This window comes from Gadus morhua, chromosome 15 (assembly GCF_902167405.1).
Source record: "Gadus morhua chromosome 15, gadMor3.0, whole genome shotgun sequence".
In the NCBI taxonomy this organism is placed as follows: domain Eukaryota; kingdom Metazoa; phylum Chordata; class Actinopteri; order Gadiformes; family Gadidae; genus Gadus; species Gadus morhua.
In genome coordinates this window covers 23729279-23756265 of record NC_044062.1, presented here as the reverse complement: position 1 = coordinate 23756265, position 26987 = coordinate 23729279, and the positions used below count along the sequence as shown (strand labels likewise).

At 42.7% G+C, this 26987-nt stretch overlaps 1 protein-coding gene across 1 annotated transcript in view; it reads left to right on the top strand.

The window, feature by feature from the left end:
• The first annotated feature begins 420 nt into the window (after positions 1-420).
• Positions 421-26987, top strand: part of LOC115560384 (integral membrane protein GPR155-like) — a 47764-nt gene continuing 21197 nt past the window's right edge. Inside the window, 9 exon segments of the mRNA XM_030379789.1 lie at positions 421-566; positions 672-826; positions 1380-1519; positions 1795-1924; positions 4468-4508; positions 4511-4648; positions 4933-5079; positions 5351-5418; positions 5491-5665. Coding sequence (XP_030235649.1) covers positions 421-566; positions 672-826; positions 1380-1519; positions 1795-1924; positions 4468-4508; positions 4511-4648; positions 4933-5079; positions 5351-5418; positions 5491-5665 — 1140 coding nt within the window.

Genomic DNA, 26987 nt, shown 5'->3' with positions numbered 1-26987 from the left:
GGATGCAGACGTGCAGGAAGATATTTTCGCCAGGGGGTGCGGAGTTAAGGTCCACGTAGGCCATAGGCGGAGTTTCTGCCCTGCCCCCCCTGGTGTCTGAAACATGTAATGACATGACGTCAAGGAAATGGCAAAATATAAATGTTAAAAATGTATACGTACTGATATTTTAAGGTTTTGATTAAAATACATGGTAGTAGTATGAAATGAATATGAATCCTAGCACATTTTTGCAATATATTTATTTTTCAGTAATCATGTGACATAGTGACGTTGACTACTGTTTCCGTCCGCTACTTGGTTTCCCGCTCTCAGTATCAATCTCGCTAGCCAGTATGTAATAGCATAACAATTACAGTTGTAGCCTGATGTAAGTATTGCAAACTGCAAATGGATATTCGACGTTTTTTAAAACGTCCCATGACCTCGGCCAACACTCGGCAAGAAGTCGAACCAGAGCCAGTAATTCTACCAACAAATGCTGATGACCTGGAAACACCTGGAACCAGCTCGGCAAAACCAGCTAGTGCTAGCTCACCATCGGATCTTGCTGGGCTGTCGTCTGGGTCAGTTAGCTTGCCTAGAAGCACTAGCTCACAGCAACTACCAAATGATCTTGGCGACAAGCACTGCTGTCCTAAGAAGCCTATTCTTCCGGATTTTCCTTCAAGGTTGTTTGGAAAGACTAAACGAGCCTTCTCCACGTACTACTACAACAAGTACTGTTGGCTTGAATACTCGGTTTTAAAGGATGCTGTCTTCTGTTTCGCCTGCCGCCACTTCCAGACTGACAGCAGTGTGGAAGAATCGTTCCGAAAGGGCGTAAGTGACTGGAAAAAACTAAGCAGCAAACTGGAAAAACATGCAAATTCACTGGCCCATCAGAACTGTATGGTTAAATGGGACAACTTCAAACAGAGCACATCTGGAGGTGGATCGATAGCTGCCAAATTGTCGGAGAGCCACAACGCTACTGTTGAGAAGAACAGATCTTATCTTTTTAAAGTTGTGGATATCGTGAGATTGCTGTCTGCACTTGGATTGCCTTTCCGTGGACACAGGGAGGCTATCGATTCAGAGTCTCGTGGGAATTATCTTGAGGTTTGCAAATTTTTCTCGAAATATGATCCCGACTTTCAAAGTATGCAGTCTAATTATTTCAATGCTACAAGTCCAGATTTTCAGAACGAAATAATTGAGATATGCGCAAATTTGGTTTGTGCGGAAATTGCAGAGAAAGTGCAGGACACTGGGTTTTTTGCTGTAATCGCAGATGAGGCCAGGTCATCCCACACTGAGCAGCTGTCAGTCTGTTTAAGATATACAGAGCAGCTTGAAATCAAGGAGCGTTTTTTGTGTTTTATTGATTCGAAATGCAGCTGGGATCGTGGACGCCATAAACACTGGATTGGAGATCTGCGGACTGAAAAACATCCCAATTGTTGCCCAGAGCTACGATGGCGCCGCCGGCCAAGTGTCTGGAGTGCAGCAGCGCATTAAAGAGAAGCATCCATACGCAGTATACATACACTGCTTGGCAAAACGTATTCAAACGTATTTGTTTGTGCACATGCATGCACGTGTATATAGATTTTCTGGTGTTGCTCGTGTTTGCAGAATTTGTGTTAATGTATTTTTGTTTACATTTTTTCCTTTTCCCTCGCTTTACCTTCTCATTCTCACTCTTTTCTCTTTCTTTCTATATATATCTGTCTCTGCTCCCTTTCTCTACGTCTCGTTAATCTCTCTCTCTGTCTCCCTCCCTCTTCCTCCCCCCCTGGCTCCCCTTTAAAGGTGACGGTGTTTGCTTTGGTATGCACTCTGACACTGATGGTAGCCAGCCCAGACACCAGATACAGCAAGGCTGGTCTTTACGCCATCTTTGCTACGCAAAGCAATGACTTTGCATTAGGATACCCAATAGGTAAGATTTGAAAGATCCTGACATAATGTATTTGTATTAAAACATGATCCCGCATACATCAAATAGGCAAAATGTGTCCCTTACTTTCATTCAAGCAATTAGGGCTTGACATGCACACTGCTCTGCACTACTCTAAGCCTTAGGTATTTACAAATTGGAATGACATCTTTCAAGATCATCCATCAAAAAAGACACACAACTTTCTAGCTACTGCAGTCAACACACACGCACAGACGCGTGTTAACGCACAGGCTTGCTTAGGCTGCAGCCCAGTTGTGCAAGGGGCCCTGGATTGACCAGACTATTTTAAATTTTTCTTAAAATAAAAATAAAACTCGATCGGCCCATGCAAGAATCATAAAAAATATAACGGCTGATAGGATAGATGTGTGGGCCATTTCATGTGTCCTGGTTCATAAAGTCAATTTTGCAGATACACTGTAAATGCCTTTTAAGCTATGTCGGTCGGTTGGTTTTTTGGTCCACAGAATTACGTGGTCACGGCAGCTATTGCGTATGCACACTTGTTTATGAAGCAGTGCTATTTTAGTAAAGGCTGTCTTAATGCTTTCCTCCATGGCACTAAACACCTTTTTATCTGCGTGATCAGTAAGGGGGCCACACACAAATTGTAGCCTAGGGGCCAAAGACCACCTTAATCCGCCACTGCACAAGCACACTGCACACGCATATGCACACAAACACACTGGCCCTCATTTATCAAACGAGCGTACGACAGAAAACGTGCGTAAAATGGACGTACGCTCATTTCAACGTTGAGCTTGGCATTTATCAATTTGAACGTGAGCGCAGGCTGCGATGAAATCTCACGTCAGGTCTGAGCTCGTGTACGCAAGTTTTTTTGGCGCAACATACGGGTATTTCAATGATGAATAGTGCAGCACAAGTAGCCCATGTTCAACATCTGTATTAATTACTAAATAAATTGGAATTAGCCCAGCCGTTCAAACAATTACAATCAAGTCAGGCCTAATAAAAAACAGTATTGCTATGAAAATAATTAGAATGTGACAGGTGAAATGTTTATTCAGCTGTCCATATTAACAGGAGCTTTGCCAAATAGGTGGTCGTGTCTCAGCGATGGCAGATCTGGCTCTGTTAAGGACCTCAACGCACACACGAGAGAGTTTTTCGAGGCCGCGCCGATTTTTTTAAGGAGGGCGATGACGCTCTTGAGTCGTTTTCGTCTCCCAAGGCATCTCCTGATGGAGCTATGCAATGCTTTGGAGCCACAGTTAAGGCGAGAAACTAGGCGATCAAACGCAATACCTGTGCAGGTTTGCTCTACCTTGGGATTTTTGGCCACCGGGATCTTGCAGCGGAAGATTGGGGACAGGTCTGCTATTTCCCAGCCAAGTATTAGACGAACCATGCCAGCAGTTTTGGCAGCTATAATGTCCCTCCGAACGTTATATTAAATTCCCATATAATAACGATCAGCAAACTGGAATCAAACGGGATTTTTATGCTATTGCTAGGTTTCCAAATGTGATTGGTGCGGTTGATTGTACCCATGTGCGTATGAACCATCTATAAATGATTACGCGTACATCAACCGCAAAAGCTACCATTCAGTTAATGTTCCGATTATTTGCGATGCCAGAATGTCAATCCTGAACATGGTAGCCCGATGGCCTGGGGGCACGCACGATTCTTTTATTTTCCAAAATAGCAACGTTGGGCATCGTCTACATCAGGGCGCACTACATGGTCAGAGTCATCTCGGTGAGTTACGCTGCAGTCGCACTTCACCGGCCTCCTCCCGTTTCTTGCTTGGCCGGCTTCACAGCCGCAACACGTTTTTTGGTGCTGAGCTTCATGTCTGACAATTTTTTCTTCACCTTATTCGGAATTAAATAACTTTAACGGAATGCAAACAATAGCATTTATGTGAAATGTTTTAAGCTGGATAACAGAAGTTGTACATTTAATTTATTATTTAATTAATTTAATTAACAAACCTCTTCCGTAGCCCGACGAACATTGGAAACACTACTCACTGCAACAGTTATTTCCTTCCATATAGCATTCTTTTGCTGGCCTTTAATGCCAGCTTTTAGGCTACCAAATAAAACCAGACGGTTCGCATCCACCAGTGACCCGAGCGTCTCCATTTGGGTCTCGGAAAAATTCCTCTATTTTACCGTTGGACGTTTCTCCATGTCGTAAAAGTTAGGGGCGAGACTTCTGAAGACGTGCTTTTATATGGGCGTGTTACGTTAATTACGATCGATCTCAGCCGCCGTATTTATCAACACCAAGATCCTTCGTACGCTGGGATTGGTGTGATACGAAGGTTTCGTAAATCTCACGTGGGTCCTATCGTAAGATGAATCATGCGTTCAGAACATTTCTACGTTCGTTTGATAAATGAGGGCCACTGTGTGTTTGAATTGTCTATGTATAGTAAAAACACTATTTTATTTGTGTTTATACCCTTTTCTGAGGTTTAGTGTCTTTATTTCAGACGCACACACTCACACATAATGCTCTTTTGGTCTCCATCTCTTTTTTTTTTCCAGTGGATGCTCTGTACAGAACTACATATCCAGAGTATCTCCAGTGTATATATACCTGGTAGCGCCCGTCTCCCTCATGTTTCTCAATCCCATCGGTTTTGCACTGTGTGAGGTGCAGAGGTGGAGACAAACTTGTGGACCACAGCGCAGAACCCTTTCTATTCTGGGAGTTGTAGTTTTACAGGTATTGTTTGATATAATTGTTATCCTTATCCAATTCTGAAGGACTGGAAAAGGACAATCTCTTGTTCTTTCACCTCTTCTGTTCTTTATTTTTCTCTTCATATCTTTGGCATACTATACTTTCTTTCCTTTTTCCTATTCCACCTCATTACTCAATACTCTCAATGTATGTTCTTCCTGCTTTCTTATTGTCTCACCACATCTACTCTTCTTCCTGTCCCATCACCACAAGAACTCTCTTTCTTGACTTGTTTGCGTTCCCTCCCACACGTCTTCCTCCTGCAGGTGTTGACAAACCCCATAGTGTTCATGGTGGTGGTGGGCTTGGTGTCCCACTTCGCTCTGGGCCAGAAGATCCCTCTGGTTCTGGTGCAGTTCATCGACGGGCTGGCGGACTCCTTTGGGGGAGCGGCTCTGTTCTACCTGACCATGGTAGGATGGCCTCGCAGGAGGAGTTAGCATTCAGTTTCCCTTCACAACTCGGTCTGGAGTTCCTTCTGTCTGAGCTGTTTTGGGCTGCTGGGCTGCTGCTTGCACCAAAACCTAAACCAATCACAGAGCAGATAACAATTCGACAATCTGATTTTAGAGCCAATGTTCCTGGATGTTTTTTCTTAAAACTGTGTGTGTGTGTGTGTGTGTGTGTGTTTGTTTGTTTGTTTGTTTGTGTGTGCGTGTGCGTGTGCGCGCACGCTGGTGGCAGGTGGAGCAACTAAGAAAGCTAACTAGGGACTCTGGAGTGGCCCTGATAGTTTTGATCACAGCCAAACTGTAAGTTACCACTGCAAGGTCTGTGTGCTAGCTACACTTCTTTTTTTTCTAACGGGCCCTTTTCTGCTGCAGCCTGGTCATGCCCCTGATCTGTAAGGAGATGGTGGAGCTGCTGGACGGTGGCGCGGCTGACAGCAGCAGAGCCAACCATAGCAGCTTGTCTAACTTTGCCTTCCTGTATGGGGTGTTCCCCACGGCACCCAACGTAGCTCTCTACACCTCCCAATTCAACATGGAGCTGGAGGTGGTGAGTAGCCTCCATCACTCAGCTTCTATCTACGCCTCCCAATTCAAGATGGAGCTGGAGGTGGTGAGTAGCCTCCATCCCTCAGCTTCTTTCTATGCCTCCCAGTTCAACATGGAGCTGGAGTTTGTGAGTGGCCTCCATCACTGAGCTTCTCTCTACGCCTCCCAGTTCTTTGGTAGAAAATAACCGAATTCTATCACTTCAACTAACTAAGAGAGCATGAGGAATCGAGGGGTCCGGATCGATTTTGACAAGAGACTTTATTGTTATCCGCGAACAAGCAACAACGAAGCTGAGTGAGGTTTGCAAAGACACTGCCGGGTCATCCGATCCCAGTCTTTTTTATTCTCCCAAACTAAGCTGTTTTCCATATGGTATGACCGCCCCCAGCATATACACAAGATCGCCTTTATGGTAGGGCCAGTCAGCCATACATTGCTTTAAGTATGTGGTCATCATCCGCAGTTAATCTAAACAATAGGCGGACATCAGTACGCCTTGGCCCCAGACTCTCTGGCGCCGTGTGAGGCTCTCCTATGAATTCAGAGGTGATTTGGCTGCTTCCCACTATTAATGTATCTATATGACATATAGGCCTGATAATACTCATAGTTAATATAAAAAGTAATGGCTATTTTCTCCCATAGTTCATCATGGAGCTGGAGGTTGTGAGTACCCTTCACCACTGACCTTCTCACTTTGCAGTAGTCCTGGGCCGCATGCTCATCAGCCCATTCCCCGCCCATGTTAACCCCCATTTAAAAACACTTCCTAAACAATATTTAGGTCAATAATCAGGTTCACGAGGGTTAGCAGGGCTCCAGACTAACTTTTTTCACTAGGAGCACTGTGGCCTCTAACTGAAAATTGTATGGGCACAACCTGAAATATTAGGGGCACTTTTTTTTTTTTTTTTATGTACTACTGATACATATTTTGATGATAGATGCAGAAATTACAAAGTGTGGTTTCAAATTCAGTGTCACATTTTATTGTGATTCTCATCTATACCAACTGTTTCCACGTGTACCCCAGGGATGGAAATTAACTTTTTTGCCCACCAGCCACTGTGGCAGGTAGATTTAAAAATCTACCAGCCACTCATCTTTTTTACCAGCCACCTTTTATACGGTATATATTTTTTTAATAAATGCGTACATTTTGAACAATATACTTTACACTCTTACCGATAAACAATACACAGGTATCTGCCATGTTAAGTCATGTGAAGTTTGGGGATAATTCATCCATACAAAGTATTTTCAATAAAAAACAAATTGACATATTAACAATAAAACAACATGCATGGCTACACCATCATAAGCCAATTAGTTTTTTTATATTTACATGTGACTAAATACAAATTTGTCCACAGACATGGTAACTAACGTATGATAGTAAGCATTATTGGCCCTAAACACTTATATTCAGAAAAAACACTTTCTTTCTGTTCAATAGTCTAGATATAACTTTATCAATCAACTGTATGAGAAATTTGTTAATGTTTGTCCCTATAAAACAATAATGGTAAAAAAATAAATACAAAACACGACGGTAACTGAGTAAGTCAAACCGTCCAATCTGAAAGCTCTTAACCACTCCCCCTACTCACTTCCACCAATGCAAATCGAACAGAACTGAGTAGGGGAGGGCGTAGCCTAACTAGTTTGTGAACGACCCAGAGAAACGCAATGCAAATTCACTGTGAACATGTATGAAGCTTTATAAAATCCCGGACGATTTTAAAATTCCGCAAAACATTGTCTCAAAAAGAGGGCATGTCCGGGCAAAAGAGGAAGTATGGTTAGGCCTACCCTACGTACTGGAAACACATTTGATTCCTACCTGTAACACTGTTAAATAGCGACCCAAATTGGTTGGCGCTATCCTGGTAATTTCTCTGCGTGAGAAATACGAAGTGTGGTGTGTGAGCGTGTGCATGGGTTGAATTCATGGGGCAAGCCCCAGGAATCTCCCACTTCCAGCTCCCATCAAAGAGAACCAAACTAATTCACACAATAGCGTTCATGCAAATCTAGCATTAAAGGTTAATTAAGGAAGTTCTCTCCAGTCACGCTATAATTAGTTCGCTAGTAGTAGCGCTTTAATTTGCAGTGTCAAGAAAATTCGGAGGAATCTGAAACGCTGACTAAATTTTCAGAATTCTGGCGCTACAAATTATTGCGCACTTCCATACCGCTCTAGATTCCCCCACCCCTAGAAAGATTTTTTCCTGTAGAAACCTATGGTGGAAACCGATACGCCCTCTTAGCCACAAAATGTTTGAGTCACTTCTATGGAAGTAAATCTAGGCCATCGGATTTTGAAAATAAAGAGCCATTGACCTCTAAGCACTGAATATTTATGCATTAAAATAACGTATTTGGATTTGAATTGAACTCCTATTCAGCTTTATTTTTCAATGTTAAAAATTCCAAATCAAAGATTCAACGTCAAAAACTTCAAGTGGGGACGTTGATTACGTTGAAATTCAAATCCAGATACGTTATTTCAATGCATAAATATTCAGTGGTTAGAATTCAATGGCTTTTTATTTTCAAATTCCGATGGCACAGATTTACTTCCATACACTTCTCCTTCGTCATGCTTAACTGATCATACCTCTCTCTCGTTGGTTACACAAATCTTACCATGGACACTTCCCGAACCCCTCTCAAATTTCAGCCAGCTAGACAATTCACGTCACAGTCTCGTCTTTTAATTTACGAATGGAATTCTGAACGTGTCCCGCCTCCGAAATAGCCTGGCAATAGCCATTAGGGCTTTGACTTTTGCCCAAAAATCATATTCGAAGTTCGTTTGTTTATTTATATTAATATTCGAATATATTCAAATATTTATCAATAATCTTTTGACCATTAAATGCCTTCAGTAAGACCTGGGCTGAATCCGAATACTTAGTACATACTATTTCTGTTCAGTGTCTACTACTTGACCGTACTACAATTGACAGTGTAGTACGGTCTACACAGCTATGCATAGAACGCCTCTGAACGCCTCCGAACCTTTATTATGTCCATGCTCCGAACACCGCCGAAACTGCACCGGATGTTTGGAGATGACGTATCTCCCCTCAGATGCCGGCAAAATTACCTTGATAAATTACCTGTTTTCGGTCTTGTCATCGTTGCTATTAAATTAAAAATGTTTCTTTTTACTTAATTACTTGCTTTACTTTTTTACTCTTTTAAATGTCTCTTTTTTCGCCGCTTTCTTTTTTTTTTTTTGTTTAAACATTTTATTAAAGAAAATGATGACAAAGTATGATGTACATTCAGAGACAGTTACAAAGGCATTTTCAGTTTTTTCAAATTATTATTTCTTCTTAACCCCTCCCATACCCACCCCCAGCTTCCTCAACATAACCAAAACTAAATAAAAAGAAATTATATATAAAAGATAAAGACAGACAAGAGCAAACAGACATGGACAGGATAGGACAAAAGACATATATGCAAATAATTAAGCAAGTAAATGAATATGATATAAAAAAAAACCTTTAACAAAAAAGATACAAAGATGAATTATAATATTAAAGTATCTTTATATGTATATATATATATATATATATATATATATATATATATATATATATATATAATAATAATAATAAAAAAATAAAATAATAATAATAATCTGTCTCAATATTGTGTTATGCAAATAATGGAATTGTTGCAGTACTTATAACACCAGCTATAGAAGGCAGAGTTGTTTTTTAAACATGTTTTAAAACCACAGTGTTCATATATACGTCACTCCTACAGGAGAGGGCAGGGTGGTGGACAGGCAGCAGCGCACAGATAATAAATTAATGCAAAGTAGTGTAGTTTGATGTAAAGTATGTTTTGGGTTCTACTTAGCAATTTCACTCGCAGGCAGACGGTCGAAATAGTTAATCAACGGTTGCCAGTGACAATGGAATTTATCCGAGCAGCCTCAAACCAAATTTAATTTTTTCCAATTTTAGAAAGGACATGATGTCACAAAGCCAAGATTTAAGTGATGGAGGGAGGCGGGATTTCCATAAGAGCAAAATGCTCCTTCGAGCGATCAGAGAGGAGAAAGCAATTACATTGGATGGAGTATTTGTTGCAACATTTTCAACTGGAAGTCTCCCAAAAATAGCTACATGAGGGGATGGTGGGATATGGATCTGCGTTATTTCAGAAATAACCTTAAAGAATGAATCCCATTAAGTAAATAACTTAGGGCATGTCCAAAACATATGTGTAAGGTCACACGGTGAGAGCGAGCATCTATTACATTTATTTTCAACTGTATCTGGGTAGATTTTAGAAAGCCTGGACATGCTATAATGAATCCTGTGGAGCACTTTAAATTGAATGAGGCTAAGCCGCATACATGAAGAGGATAGTTTGATATTTGTAAGGGCTTTACTCCAGAACCGATCAGAAAGGGTCACTTGCAGTTCTTCTTCCCAGTTCGATTTGATTTTTTCAATAGTTAATTCATTGGCTGGCAACAGTAGGTCATATAGGTAGGAGACATGTCCTTTAGGGGTGGTGTTAGCTAAGAGAATGTGGTCCATACCAGTTACGGTTGGGATAAGTGGGAATGTAGGGTTCTTGCAAAATCCCGTAGTTGAAAATATCTAAAGAAATCCGAACTGGTTAATCCAAATATGGCTTGTAGCTGGTTGAAACTTGCAAATGACCCTTCCACATACAAATCATTTAATGAACGCAGACCCCCTCTGCCCAGGAACACAAAGCGCGGATCAATTCTGGCTGGTGCAAAGAGATGGTTTTTGCAGATGGGTGTTGATTGAGGAAGGGAAGACCACTTAAAATGTCCCCTTATTTGAGCCCAGATTTTGAGTGATGCAACGACAAGGGGGTTAGATGTGTACTGTGAGTAAGGTAAGGGCAGGGTGCCGCATGCCAGAGCCTGCGGCGATGAAGATATGCATGAATCAGATTCCAATTGGCACCAGCTGCTCTGTGGGGATGTAAACCAGAGTAATAGTTTGTGTGCGTTTGCCGCCCAGTAATAAGATTGGAAGTTTGGCAAGCCAAGTCCACCTGAAGGTCTACTCCACTGCATGGCAGCAGATTCTAGGATGTTTACCCGCCCATATGAATTGAGAGACAACAGAGTCAATAGATTTGAAAAACGATCAGGGTAAAAAGATGGGAAGGCATTGGAAGAGGTATAGATAGCGAGGTAAAACGTTCATCTTGACTATTTGTACCCTACCTGCTAGTGAAAGGGGTAAGTGGCTCCACCTTTGGAGGTCAGACTTGATTTTTGAGGTGAGAGCTGCAAAGTTTTGTTCACGTAGGGACCTTATAGATCGTGTAATGACGACACCTAAGTATTTAAACTCTGAGCTGGACTTAAACGGGATAGACAGTGCTGGGATGTCCAAGGCTGGCTGATTAACTGGAAAACATTCACTTTTTTGAACATTTAATTTGTATCCCGAAAAAGTGCTGAAGAAGTTAAGGATCGATAAGATCTGAGGAATACTAGACAACGGGTTCCTTACGTACAAAAGCAGGTCATCTGCGTAGAGGGATACTTTGTGTTCTGTTCCCCAACGCTGGATGCCCAGAAAACCTCTTTCCGTTTTAAGTGCTATCGAGAGTGGCTCTATGGCGATGGCGAATAGAAGAGGGGAAAGCGGGCACCCCTGGCGCGTTCCACGGGAAAGGGGAAAAGTCTTAGAACGAGAAGTATTTGTGCATACCGATGCTTGAGGAGAGGTGTAAAGCAATTGAATCCAAGATATAAAATTGCCTCCAAAGCCAAAATGCCGCAACGCGGTGAACAAGTAGGACCACTCCACCCTATCGAAGGCCTTCTTGGCATCAAGGGACACGATCACCTCTGGGTCAGAAGGGGAGGGTGGGGTGTGGATGATGCCGAGAAGCCTTCTAATGTTGGTGAATGAGTGTCGTTGTCTAATGAACCCCGTCTGGTCTTCTGACACAATGGAGGTCATAACAGTCTCCAACCGACGTGAAATGGCCTTCGCAAGTATTTTAACATCAACAGACAGTAACGATATCGAACGAAAAGACGCACAGTTTAAGGGATCCTTCTAGCCTTCTTTAATATAAGGGGAATTGAGGCCTGGGTGAGGGTGGGTGGCAAGCAGCCCTGCCGGAGCGACTGCGTAAACATCCTTAGTAGTAATGGAGCTAATACTTCTAGAAATCTTTTAAAAAATTCCACCGGAAAACCATCCGGTCCGGGTGATTTATTATTATTCATCAGTTTTATTGCTTCGGTAATCTCGTTAAGTTGCAAAGGGCTGTACAGCATCTGTCTGTTAACCTCTGAAATCACGGGTACGTCTAGTGCTGTGAAAAATTCAGACATATGAGCTTCATTATTGGAGGACTCCGACGTATAGAGCTGAGAATAGAATGTTTTAAAAACGTTATACATTTCTACGGGGTCAGACGTAAGCGCACCGGTATTAGTACGGATCCGAGTAATCTGGTTGGAAGCAGTTTTATTTTTCAGCTGATGGGCTAAAAGCCGACTTGCCTTATCTCCAAATTCATACTGAGTGCCTCTGGAGCGGAGCAGAAGTTGTTCAGCCTCTCTTGTTGTCAAAAGATCAAGTTCAGTCTTAAGTTTCAACCTTTCATTGTAAAGGTCAGGTGATTGATCAATTGAGTAGCGATGGTCTACAGGGGCAATGGATTCTTCCAGTTCTTTTTGGCGCGCTCTACGATTTTTATTAATATAGGACGTATATGAAATAATTTTACCCCTAATAAAGGCCTTAAGGGTTTCCCATAATAGCATAGGGCAGATGCCTTCTGTGTTATTGGTTTCCAAAAAGAGGTCAATGGCTTCGGAGATTTGTTTACAGAAATTCCCATCAGCCAGCAACAGGGGATCTAAGCGCCATGTCCTATAATCTTTATGCCTATGGTCAAAACGAAGGTCAAGGGTTAATGCGGAGTGGTCAGATACGACTATAGGTGAGTATTGTGTGGATATTACCGAGGGAATTAGTGTTTTGTCAATGAGAAAGTAATCTATGCGTGAAAAAGTACGATGTACGTGTGAAAAGAAAGAGTACTGCTTAATAGTGGGATGTAGAAGTCTGTACGGATCAACATAGCCATATTGTTCCATAAAGGCAGAGAGGGTCTGAGACATTTTAGATGGTGTTGAAGTTCTGGAGCTAGACCTATCTAGTAGAGGGTTAATGACACAGTTCATATCACCTCCCGCAATTAGCACATGGGAATTTAAGTTAGGAAGAGAAGACAATAGGTTTTTCATGAAGTTATAGTCATCCCAATTAGGAGCATAGACAGATACGAGGAGAACCGGTTTCTGGTACAGTGTACCGGGGACAATCACGTAGCGACCATTTGGGTCTGCAATAATTTTGTCTGGAGTGAAATGCACGTTTTTCCTAGCAAGTATGGCCACACCTCTCGTTTTCAGGTTAAATTTAGAATGAAAGATTTGTCCTATCCAAGGTCTAGACAATTTCTGGTGGTTTCTCTTGGAGAAACCTTATGTCAGCTTTAAGGTTTTGGATGTGTGAGAATATCCTAGCACGCTTGACTGTGGCATTGAGTCCACCTACATTTAATGAGAGTATTCTTACCACCTGTCCACCACCCTTCTGTGAATGGGCTACGTCGGCCATAGCACAAAGATCGATATGAAGTGTAACATACCAGCAATGCAGTCTGTGGATTGTTCCAGAGCAAATGAGAAAAATAAAAGGTAAATAAATGCAACATTGAAAGACACAATGAGACCGATGGGACAAAAAAATAAACTAACAAAATACACAAAAAAGGAAGTTGGCTTACTTACCCCAGCCATGCCCCTCCCCACCTCCCCGAACCCCATAGCTTCCCTAACCCTTTGGTTATCATACCTCTTCGCCAATTGCATTGGCGCACACTATTCAACCTTTACTAACCTTCAGTCGAATGCTTAGCTTCTCTTCCCAAAATATGTAACAGTATCCCCATTATTTATTTTTTTAACATTGTGTTTATTGAGTTTTTCAGGTTTTATACAGAGGGACAAAAAAAAAAAAAAAAAAAAAAAAGGAAAGTGCATGTTAAGTAAAGGAAAGTTAAGATAATAACGGATCAGCTTAATTATACATGGCATCTGCTGGAATCTGCTATGAGGTATAATCAGTTCAACATATCAACTTAATTTACAGCATTAGTTATGTTTTATATATGTAAAGGAATCTTTCCATACGACAGCAAACATAGACTAGAATACACATAAATGATATGTGCCATTGAATTTGACAATTCTTATAACCTGATAAGAACAGATAGGCATTAAGGGGTGGCCCGGTAAGTAACAACCGCACCTAAGACAACCGTAGAATGCAGTACGCATAGCAATTTGAGTGATCATGAATAAATTGAACCTTTTGTATACTTTCCAAAGTATTAAAAGATAAGATAAAGAAGTAACAAAGAATAAAATAAAAGGAATAAATGTACAAAAACAAAACCCTAACCCCAAAAAAAAAAAAAAAAGTAAAAATAATGAAAAAATAATAGTAATAAAACAATAACAATAGAAATAAAAACAATTAAGCGGTACAGTACAGGTACACCCAGCTAATCATCTGAGAAGTCAATCCAGGCTTGCCATGTTTTAAGGAATCTCTGTGGATTACCTCTTAAGTTATATGTGATCTTCTCCAATGGCATGCATTGGTTGATTTCGTTTACCCAATGAGAGTGGCTGGGAGGGTCCTCAGCAATCCATTTGGATAGAATGCATTTTTTTGCAGCTGTTAATGCTAGACCAAAGAAGTGAGACAAATAGACAGAATTGAAATGCAGAGTAGAGTGATCTCCCAGTAGTACCATTGAAGCTGAAAGACTAAATTCCATATTTAAGACCTTCTTAAGTGTATCTTCTATAGCCTTCCACCATAAGCCTAGCTTTGGGCATGTCCAAGTCATATGTAGGAGGCTTCCAATCGCAGTTTTACATCTAGTGCAGTTTGGGGAAGTATTACTCTTGAAACGGCTAATCTTTTCAGGAGTATAAAAGAATCTGTGGATTGTTTTAAAATTGCAGAGTTTGTATCTTACACTAATATAGTCTTTGTGTGCATCCCTAAACAATAGAGGCCACTGATCGTCATCAAACTGCATTCCAAGGTCGCTTTCCCATTTTCTTCTGACCAAGTTAGTGTTGGCTTTGCTATGTGCTAATAAGAGCTTATAAATCAGGGACATATTTTTTCGAGCGATTTCTTTGGTTAATAACGATTCCAGCTTAGAGAGCTTTGGTTTATCTGGTGAGCCACCCAGTTGTGATTTTATGTAGTGGCGCAATTGGAGATATCTAAAAAAGTGAGTTGTAGGAATTTGGTAGGTCTCTTTCAGCTGTTGGAATGACATGAGGACGTTGCAGTGATACAGATGACTAATCTTAGTTATATTTTTCTGGGCCCAAACTCTAAAACCATTGTCTTGTTGCACAAATTCTAATGATGAGTTGGACATGATAGGTGTAAGTGGAGACAAAGAGGGTTTACATTCTAAATAACGATTAACTTTGCACCAGATTTTAATTGAATGAATTATAATGGGATTGTCTGTGTACTTCTTTATATTTTTGTTATTAAAACAGTATGGGATATGTGAGAGGTCCTCTCTATCTAGGATATGGCCCTCTATCTGTGTCCAGGAGGGGGATTCAGTTCCTCCAAACCAGTAAAAAATCGGTCTGAACTGGGCAGCCCAGTAGTACAGCTGCATATCAGGGAGCCCCAACCCTCCTCTCTCTATTGGTAAATACAGCCATATTGTTGCATTTACTAAAGAAAGAGTCTGGAAGATCAGCTGGTATTGATTGGAACAAGTATACAAGTCTCGGGAGTACGTTCATTTTGATAACATTCACTCTACCCATCAGGCTTAGAGGGAGGGATGTCCATCTCGCTAGGTCTTTTCCAATATTTTGTAGTAAGGGTAAATAATTGAGTTTGTATAAGTTATTAAAGTTACTGTCTGTCACAATTCCAAGATACTTGATCTTAGGTTTAACCTGGAAGGGAGGATGATTTAATGACGTTGATAGCCCAGTTTTAGCCAATGAGAGGATCTCACTCTTACCCCAGTTAATTTTGTAGCCTGAGAAACTACTGAAGCTGTCAATTAGGTTTAGTAAGGCTTTAAGTGAGGTATCTGGGTGGGTTAAAAATAAAACTATGTCATTGGCGTATAAAGTTATTTTGTGTATATTATTTCCAATTAAAATTCCCTTTATGGCATCGTCTTCTCTTATTTTTTGGGCGAGTGGTTCCAGGATAAGAGCAAATATTAAGGGGGATAAAGGGCAGCCTTGCCTGGTGCCGCGTCCAATAGCAAAGGCGTCTGATACAGTTCCATTAGTGCTCACTCTAGCTCTAGGTTTGTCATACAGAAGTCTGACGCAGTCAATAAAATATTTGCCAAAACCAAAGCACTCAAGGACTTTAAACATGTAACACCACTCAACACGGTCAAATGCCTTTTCGGCATCAAGTGAGGCAATTACGGGTGAACCACTTAAACTTTCTGTTTGTGTAATTATGTAGAAGAGGCGCCTAAGGTTGTTCATGGATACTCTATTTTTAATAAAGCCTGTCTGATCTTTATGTACAAGAAAGGGAAGATAATCCTCCAGTCTTGTCGCTATAGCCTTGGCATAAACTTTGCTCTCCACTGAGAGCAAAGAGATAGGGCGGTAGGAGCCTGCGAGTTCCGGGTCCTTTTCTGGCTTGCAAATTAACGTGATAAGGGCCTCCTGGATTGTTGGGGGTGACGTTTTGGTATTAAATGAATGTTGGTACATGTCTATTAGGGGGTTCAATAGAAGATTATGATATTTTTTATAAAACTCTGGAGTAAATCCGTCTAACCCTGGGGCTTTTCCGGACTGAAGAGACATAAGGGCTTTGAGAATTTCGTTCCTGGATAGTGGTTGATCTAGCCTAGCCCTGTCTGCTTCGGACAGCTTAGGTAAGTTCAATGAGGATAGGAATGTCTCACATTTATCGGCAGTATTATCAAATTCTGATGAGTATAAGCTCTTGTAAAACCCTTGAAAACAATTGTTGATCTCTTTTGGGTTACACGTGGTAGTGTTATCAGATTTTTTGACTTTATGAATCATTGACGCTGACATTTGCTTTTTCAATTGCCAAGCTAGTAGTTTGTTACCCTTATCCCCCAGTTCATAATATCTCTGTCTAGTCCTAAGTAATGGTCTCTCAGTTTTATAAGTGTTCGATATATTGTATTGGTTGCGTTTTCTCAAGAGAGTCTTGTGTAGACCTTCCGATCTTGTTTTAAAGTGTTCCTTTTCCAAACTTTTTATTTCAGCCTCTAGTGTGTCCAGATTTTTCCAATATTCTTTTTTAATGTGACTAGAGAAAGATATTATCTGCCCCCTAAGATAGGCCTTAAGCGACTCCCAGAGTAAAGAAGGAGAAGGGGGGGTCTCAGAGTTTGTCTCTAAAAATAGTTTAATTTGGGAAGTAATGAATTTATCAAAATCTGGGTTGTGTAACAGAACAGGATTAATTCTCCATCTGTAAAATTTCTGAGATTTATCTCTTGGAAGGATTGTCAAGGAGATAGGGGCATGGTCAGACATAACACGAGGAAGATATTCACAACTACTTATTCTGTGGACCATTGCCATGGGTATTTTAAGGTAATCTATTCTGGCAAAAAAGTTATGTACAGGAGAAAAAAAAGAGTATTCCCTATTTTTGGGGTGTGCAAATCTCCAGATTTCACATAGTCCCAGTTCCTTGATCGAGGAGTTGATAATTTTCCTTGATCTACATTTAGCTGGATTTTTATCAGACGAGCGGTCCATCTTTGTGTCAAGGGTCAGGTTAAAGTCCCCCCCAATAATTATATCACCTTCCACATCGCTGAGTTTTAAGAATAAAGACTGGAAAAAATTAACATCGTCATAATTTGGGGCGTAAATATTAACAAGTGTGATGTCATCCGAATTAACTTTACCCTTAACTAATATGAATCTTCCCCCTGGGTCACGTTCTACCTTTTCTGATATAAAGGGAAAGTGTTTATTAATTAGGATGCAGACACCCCTAGAGCTAGTATTAAAGGAGCTAAAAAAAATCTGGCCTCCCCAAATCTTACCCAGCTTCTCATGTTCCTTAACATCCAAATGAGTTTCTTGCAGAAAACACAGATCCGTCTTGTTTCTCTTTAAGTAAGTAAGTATTTGTTTCCTCTTCACTGGGCTATGCATGCCATTTATGTTCCATGATATGAAGCGACAGGTATTCATAGACATCGATATTGAGTAAATTCCCTATCCCCTCCACAGGAATAGTGGAGCAAAGACAACCTGGACTGGCGGAGAGTGCCTCCAGCATTGAGTATGGGTTCGATTGTACTGCACCAAAACAAGAGTTCAATTAGGAAAGAAAAAAACAAAAAAAACAAAAACGTAACAAGCATACAAAAAGACTAAAAGATAAGAAAATCAGCCCTCTTCCCACCCACCCTCCCCTTCCGCCCCTCCCACCCCCCTTTCCCGAACTATGGGAGCAAGAAAAACCCCTAAAGAACAAAGCGTGCGCGAGCTTGCACTTCACAGTACAAAATAAGCGCATCGATAGGTAGTAACGTGACAGTAACCCCTATTTTATGAGCACTGAATAAGGAGCAGAAAAATAGGGCACACAGGAATATAGTGTACTTAAGAAGACCGCATTTCCAAAAGCCCTTCTTCCAGAGATAGATAAACAAAACCTTTTTTTTTTTAATGCCAATAGTTTAGACGTAGGCTACATTCAACAGCAGAAAAACAAACTTAAGAAAAATGTCTGTTTCAGATAGGCTATTCTATATTGAAATTAATTTGAATTTGAATTTGAATATTGAATTGAAATGTCTTGTCATTTATATTCTACATAATAACTTTAAACAAATCCAACATACACGTAACTCACCCACATGCCGTTGGTGTCAAATGGAGAAAAAAGGAAGGAGGGAAATCGTATAATGAATAAGGTAGGCTAACAATAATAGTGAAGCATGTGCAAATATTTCTCCTTCACGCGAGAGGAAAGGAGAATCGTAGTGCCTGGTCATCACAGCCTTATCCATTATCGAAACAAGTCCAAAATCCTTCGGTCTCCACATACAGGGGCAAAAACAGGTGGGCGAATCTGCATGAAGCCGTAACGTTGCCCCCGGCTGTGAGGGGAAAAAACGGTCTGTCTAGTTACTGGACCAGATAAAATGAGACGGAGAGGTAATAAAGTCTGTCGGCACGAGGACCTTGGATTTATTAAGTAAAGTGGCAACGGTTATACAGAGTCATAAAGCGTGAGAAATCGAATATGTCTAAGTCCCTAATCAGCGCTGATGGTTCGTCCGGAGCTTCGCCTCCGTGGAAGGTCTGCTTCAGAAGAAGGTGAAGAGTCCCTGTGTGATACAGTCTTATGCTGTATCTCCTCGTGATGAGGTGTGTGCGTTTGAGATGTGTATGGTTCTGTGTGTTTTTGCTTGACCTTGGCTCCCAGGCCCTAGTATATGCATGTGTATCTTCTTGTGTTCTTCCTAACGGGGGAGAGCTTCAAAGTATCTCCTGTTTGTGGCTCTCCCGTTCTTGAGGATGACTGGTGCATTGTCTGAGTGTTTACCATTTGCCTGGAGGAGAAATGGGGCCTTGGCTCTGGCCTTGACCTGACTATATTCTCATGTATGTGTTATGTGTTAAAAGTTGACTATATTGAAAGGTGACTGCCATGTGATGTGCTCATTAGGCTAGGGTAGGAGTTAGCTATATTTATAATGTACATGTGATGTACTCAGCAGGTTATTTTGCCCAACAGCTGCACATCCCAACGAGATTCCGGAGTCGGGCACAAACGTGATGTAGTCTCCAAACAGTCCACTTAAAACAAATCCCCCGACGTTTTTGTTCAGTTTGTCACGGGCAGGCTTTCGGCGAATGTATGGGCTTCAACTGGGTCTGTGTAACTAATTTCTTTACCGGCATGTTTCAGCATCAGGCGGGCAGGATACACCAGCCGGTAGTCCACTTTCTTCTCCCGCAGAATTTTTTTTGTGTCATCAAACCTCCGTCTTTTCTGTTGGAGATCAAATGAGTAATCGGGATAGAGCCGGATGATGTTGTTTTCATGTCGCAGGGTGCCCAGCTGACGAGCCCGAGCCAAAGCCCGTTCCTTATCCTGGTAGCGAAGGAATTGCATTATTATGACTCGGGGTGGTTGACCTGGCCTTGGTCTTGCCGCGAGAGCGCGGTGGGCGCGCTGGAGCTCAATCCCATTGGGAAAGTTGACGGGCCCCAAAGTGTTAAGCAGAAGAGTTCCCACAAATTTGGTGGGGCTGTTACCTTCCAAACCCGCTGGTATGCCCGTCAGACGGGAGTGATTTTCCATGTCGTCCACTTTTAATTTGAGATCGCTCACCATGTGCTCGGCCTGAGAGTGGCGCCTTGACAAGTTATCCACGTCTTTATCAATTCTGTTCAGGCCGCCTTCAAAGTCGTCTTGTTTCTTTTCGATGAGTGCTGTCTTCTGTTGCAAAGTTTTTAGAGTGGAATTTAGATCTTCAATCTTGCTGGTTATCATTTTGTTCCCTTTGCTGATAGCTGCCATCAGTTCGGCGGAGCTGTATTCCCGTTCAGCACCTTCTTGCTGGTTAGCCATGACCGGAGACGCAGGTTTTTGGCTAGCAGCTACGGGCGTGGGAACACAAAGCCGTTCCTTTGATGGTTTCTTCTTAGGTGACATATGTGGAGGATACATTTCCGGTCCCGTTACTCTTAGAATGCAGTTTATGCTATTATTTCAAACATTCAGTGCGTTACAAATCAGATATTTAATCTATGGTTACGGAGCCGTCCTTTCCGCGTCCACTCTCTAGCTTGCCATCACGTGACTAGTATCCCCATTATTAAGGTCAAACGAACAATAGAACAAAGAACTTGGTCCGTAGTATAATTAGCTATACGTGTGATTAATAATACTCCATCCTCTTTAACAGCAACAGGCTTTGAGAAGGTGAGTGAATTATGAGCTTCTAGTGCTTGAGCGAATTTCAGTGCAGAGGATATCAAGCAGCAAGTGTCCAATTTACATTAGGCTATATTCGGCCTCACAGCACAACATAAGCGAAACATACCTTCTCAGTAACGCAAACTAACGAGGCAGGAGCAATAACACGAGTAACAGCTCAGTTATGGCTAATAACAAGAGTAACAGCACAATCATAGCTCCTAAGAGCACAACATTTTCATCAATAGTAACGCAGCCCAACAGTATTGCCGAGAGGACGTAAGCCAAGTTAACATGACAGCTGGGATCGGCTCACCTGTTTGTTGAAATAGCCCGCAGCGTGAGTGAAGTCTAGTACCCTGAGTGGGTAAAGATTCATTCCGCTCTGCAATGGCAATTATTTAAAAAAGTAAATAAAGATCTAGGTTGTTACCAGATGAGTTGTTTGTCCCTTTTGTTTCGTTCACGGCACTCCCGATCGGGCCGCAGGCTGCTGGTGGTGGGCTGCGGCAAACACCCAGGCTTTTTTGGGCGAGGAGAAACCTCTCCTGGCCCCATCTTTCAGCACAATCGATAGCCTTGCCGGGAAGAGCAGAGATGGCCTCAAACCCAAGTTGTACAGCTCAGCCATGACTTCTCGATATCTGGTTCGCTGCTCCAGGACTTCTGGTGTATAATCCTCGAAAATCAGTACCGGTTTCCCCCTGTATTGCAGTTTACCTCGCTGTTTGCGGGCCTCTCTGACGACCAATTATCGCACTTGGTAGCGGTGGAAGCGAATAATAATAACCCGTGGCTTACCCCCCGGGGGGGTTTTGGCGATGAGGGCTCGATGTGCCCGGTCAAGTTCGGGAGGAGTTGGTAGATTTGGCTGCCAAGTAGTTCCACAAGCATGTCTGAAAAGAAAGTTGTCGGCCGGGGCCCCTCAATCGACTCTGGCAGCCCGATTATCCTGATATTATTCCTCCGGCTCCGACCCTCCAAGTCCGCTGTTTTAGCTGCCAGCTTAGCGTTGCTTTCAGCTAGCGTGGTGCACTTCTCCTCGAGCAAACACATACGCCCTTCCAGCAGGTTAGCGTTTGACTCCACCGAGAAGATGCGCTGGTCGTGATCTTCTACTGCGGCTTGGGTTTGAGTCAGTTTCTCTTCCAGAGATGAAAATGCCATTTTAAACTCAGATGAGATGGCTTCTCTGTGCTCCTCCAGCAGTTCAGCTATGTTAGCAACACAGGAGCCACCACACGTGCCATGGGCCTCTACCTTTTTGGCGTCGTCTTTCTTGGATTGTTTGCCTGGTTTCGATGACATTTTGCCAGTTTTACATAGATACCACGTTAATTGTTTGTTGGTTCGTATTTGAAGAGGTTTGGGGTAGTTAAAGCTATTATTTTTGAAAAAGTAATGGGAGAAGCAAAGCTAATGCGGCCACTACATTCCGATCCCCAACCGGAACTCTTTTCGCCGCTTTCTACAACGTCTTTCTAAGCCGCTGTTGGTAGTGTCGGGTCAGCTCTTCTTCGTTCGTTACCAGACTCCGATTGCATTGTGGGATAGCGTAGTGACCTACCGTTGTATACTGTGGCGGTAGTACGCATTCTTTAACGTTTTCCGTACTACAAAATGCGTACTGAGCATTCGGACGCGCTATATTTGTGGCGTACTACAAAATGCATACTATAAGTATGAGTATTCGGATTCAGCCCTGGATTGGGTTTTACGAGGTTTGTTTACCGGCGTTGCTATGGTTACCGGTCTTGCGTGTTCCAACGGTTTATTGGGTTTCTAATAAATCGCTGTCTAATCAATACTTCATTCACTGCCTCTTCCGTGGTCATTACAATATTATGAATAGACTGCGTCAGGTTCTCCGACGTCTCTCCCTCTTGGCCTGCCCATAACAGGTTCGAATATTAAGGGCTGCCTAATATTCGTTCGAATTTTGATAGATTTTTTGATATTCGAATTATATTTGAATTACGAAGTTCGGAGTCAAAGCCCTAATAGCCATGCTGCCTTGCGAGCGATTTCATTTCGCACCGAGGCAGCCTGGATTCCATGGATCAGATTTTCGCCTGCGATGGGGAACCAATCACAGAACGGGGAGGGACGGCAAGACGATGCTGACGTGTGTGTGCGCGTGCTCGTGATGCGTCTGTTCATTACTGTTGGAGTAATAGTTGTGAAGTCAAACTAACGCAATAATTTAGAAACTCACATCGCAAGCTGGAATGGAACCTTTCGGCAGTCCGAGTTTGCCGCACAGACTTTAAAAAGAGGCGGCACAACATCTACATAAGGAAGTGAAGAGAGAAGACGCAAAATGAAGCGTGCTTAGTATCTGATCCCGTGCAAACAAATCTACAAACTCCAGAGAGGCAGCCGGTAAGACACCGAGCCCATCAGGAGAGACTGCGGACCCCAAATTAAATGTTTGTGCATGCGATCGCCGCTAGTGTTAGCCACGGGGCCGAACCGGCAGTGCCGTGGTTAACCCTGTAAATGCCAGTGTTTGTCGTGTTGATTCTCATTCATGATTTAATGACGTCATGATTGTTTAAATTAAGAACATGATTGTTGAGTGAGCTTGTATGTTGCAGATTAATTAGTTAAAATGATTATGATGAAATTATATTATTAAGGTGACATTTAAATGAGGTAAATGTAAAATATTTAAAATCTGTAATATTAACTTAATAAGATCCCTAAATACATTAATAATGATAAAAGTGGGAGAATTTATGTTGCACTTTGTTTAATTTAAGAGGGAAAAGGCAATAATTGTTGGAAATGTATATTTTCCAGAACATGGTAGAAACAACCTTTTTCTTGTTTATTGTTTCAAAAGGTTTTTCACCTAACTGCTAACTGCTACCTGCTTACTAGCAAACGACCTACTTGCCTGAAACCTTAAAATCACAAAATAAAAGAAGATAAAAAGGAAAAGAAAAGTGTGGTTATTGAGTGAAGCCCAGCAACTCTGCGTAGATTTGCAACTCCTTCAAGTGGAGACTGCACAAAGAAAGGGAGTAACTTGACAGTGAAAAACCGGCCGGTACCATAAAGCTGGCCAGGAAAAGTACAGGAGCTTAAAGCTGGAACAGCAGGAGCAAAAACCTGGAATCCTGGAAAGGAAAGGAAGTGGAGCATAAAGCAACATTGAAGCACCATAAGTAACATTAAAGGCACCATTGGAAAGTTGCACCGACCTCCACTTTTCGAATTCACAGAGAAGGAACCTGTAAATAAAAGTAAACATGGCTGATCAAGAAGCTGGAAAATCAATTGAACAATTGAAACTTGAAAGAACTACAGCCAAAAGAGTGTCTGGTCAACAGTATAACCCGGTCACATACAGACATGTCTGAAGAAGAACTCAGAAGTAGTTTCAGCAAACTCAAGGCAGTAGGAGAGAACGTCATGGAGGCAAATGATGAGCTGGAAGCTGGCTTTATTGCAGATCTCGAAGCGGAGCTGGAAACAAATGAAGTCATGTTAACTGAGCAGCAAAAAGCCGACCTGGGAAAAACTACAAATGAGTGCCAAGAGAAGCTGAAGGAGGTCAAGAGGTTGACCCAGGAGACTCTTTGGGTCAGTTTTGGAAGTAGTGAAATGTCTATAGCACTACAAGCAGCAGAGGCAGCATGCGAACGCGTCGCTGCTGTGCAACCGAACGTTAGCCAGGAAGCGTATGATTCATGCTGGACCAACTGAAAGGGCTGGCAGAGACAGCGAAGGACACGCTTGGCCGGTGGAAACAGTGGGCCCCACCAGAGACTCGGAAGGAGCTAGAGAGTCATGTGAGAGGGCTCGAACTTCACGTCCCCTTGATGGTCTCCAGAAAGGCTGAATTCATACAAGCAACCATAAAGGAGGATACTGAAAGACAAGTCCAGGTGGGAGCGACATCTAATTATCGCATACCAACCATCAAGTTAAAGCCAACCGCCCTCCCCAAGTTTGGTGGCATCAAACGGGATTTTCACAGGTGGAAAAAGGACTGGGAAGCACTGCAGAGTCAGGGGGAGCCAACGGGCTCAAAAGAAGTGAAAAATGTCCAGCTACTAGACAGCCTGGAGGATAAAATCACACGAGACCTTCGGCTCACGGCTTACAATATGTCTGATGACATCTTCCGTGTGCTAGAGAACCGCTACGGCAACCAAACATCCATTGCCATAGAAATAGTGGAGGAGATACAGAGGATGCCAGCTGTTAAAAGTCACCAGCCACGGAAAATCGTTGATTTAATTCAAGCTGTGGGGAAAGCACTTCAAGATTTGAGCGACCTTGGGGACACAGGTGCTATTAAAAATCCCCTTGTGACTAAGTCCATTTAAAGTAAACTCCCGGAGACACTCAAGAAGGAATGGCTTGTGTATGCAGCTGACTGAAGAAATTATGTGACATCAAGTAATCGGTTCGACAGTCTCTTGGCATTCCTCAAAGACCAGGAAAGCATGTATGAACAGCTTGAGCAATTGAAGGAGGAAGAGCCAAGCAAGAGAGAAACCAAGGTGGAGCCAAGATATGCCGGAACCAAGTCAACCAAATCAAGCAAAGACCAAGAAGGGTGTGTGGTCTGCAGTGATGTTAAACACAGGACAAAGATCTATTTTTGCAGACAGTTCCGAGCACTGAAACTAGCAGAGAAGAGAGCTGCAGTAAAAAGATTGGGAGCATGCAAGAGATGTTTGGAGGTTCATGGCGAGGGCTCACAGTGCAAACCTGGATTCCTGTGCAGAAACCAGGACTGCAAGGATGGAGATACTCCTGAGAACCACTTCTATCTATGCCCCAACGCTGAGGCAAAGAAAAGCAGCGAGGGTCAGAAGAGGAGCAGGTTTGGTCCGGAAGGGCATAAAGGCAGGAGGAAGTACACAGAGGAGCAGGAGGATTTCTTTGGGAAACTCTCACCTGAATTGGCAAACCAATGCCGAAATGTGTTTTCCAATACTGCATCCAGGGCTTTCAATACTGTTAAAGACCAACCAAGCCTTTTAGGGGAAAGCAGACTTCAAGAGCTGCCAGTACTGATGATGCTTGTCGAGGTCACAGCAAACGCTGGGAAGAAAATTGGAACATTAATCGATTTGGCTTCTGACACAAATTACATAACCCACAAGACTGCAAGCAGGCTAAACCTCAAAAGTGAAGAAGTCGCACTTGTCGTCCATGGAGTTTGGGGCATGGAGGTTTGTGTAGAGACGAAACGATACCTCCTCAAGATCAGAGTGAAAACACCAAAAGGCACTCTCAGAGCTCACCAATTGGTGTGTTATGGACTTGACAGCATTGCAGAGATACACAAACATGTGACACCAAAGCAGCTCAAGAGATTCTTCCCAGATGTACCGCTGGATGAACTCCGGAGACCTAAAGAAATAAGTCTGCTCATTAGCCACAAAGAAGGTCAGCTGGCGCCACAGAGGAGCAGAGCTGTTGGAGACCATGTGCTGTGGGACGGCCCACTGGGGAGAACAGTGGGAGGAACGCATCCTGAACTCTTTGAAGAACTCACCGTGTCAGCCCACATGTCCAAGGCACACTTCGCAAGGTCGATGAGAGCAGCGGCTGCAAGATATGAGGAACAACTCACCAGCATGGTCCCAGAGTGTTCACTGGCAAAAAATCAAGACACCATCCAGCTCTGTGAATCAAAGCACTTCAGCCACCAACCAAGACTTTTTAAAATGGTGGAGATGGGACAGCATGTGAGCCAAAGTGTGGAGGCTGCCGCTGTGGGAACTGTCAGCCGGGTGGCAAAGAAATGACTCTTGCTGAGGAGCGAGAACTCCAGGTGGTGAAAGATGGTCTCACCTACGTCACAGGAGACGCCCACAGCAAAGAACCACACTGGCATACCAGGTATCCATGGGTAGAGGACCCAGACTCCCTGCCGAACAATAAAAGGATTGTGGAGGCCACATTCCTCAGGACGGAAAAGCAACTGGCCAAAGGACCTGAATGGAAAGTTGCCTACACGGCTCAAGTCCATGACATGATACATCGGAAAGCTGCAATCAAGTTATCCAGAGACACAGTGATCGGCTGGCATGGGCCAGTATGGTATGTGAGTCACCTCATTGCTCCAAACCCCCACTCTGTCACAACCCCTGTGAGACTTGTTTGGAACAGTAGTCAAAAGTTCAGAGGTGTGAGCCTGAACGACCTACTGATGAAAGGCCCAGATGTCCTCAACCAGATTCGGGCAGTGCTTCTGAGATTCAGGGGTGGAGTGCATGCTGCTCTGGGGGACAT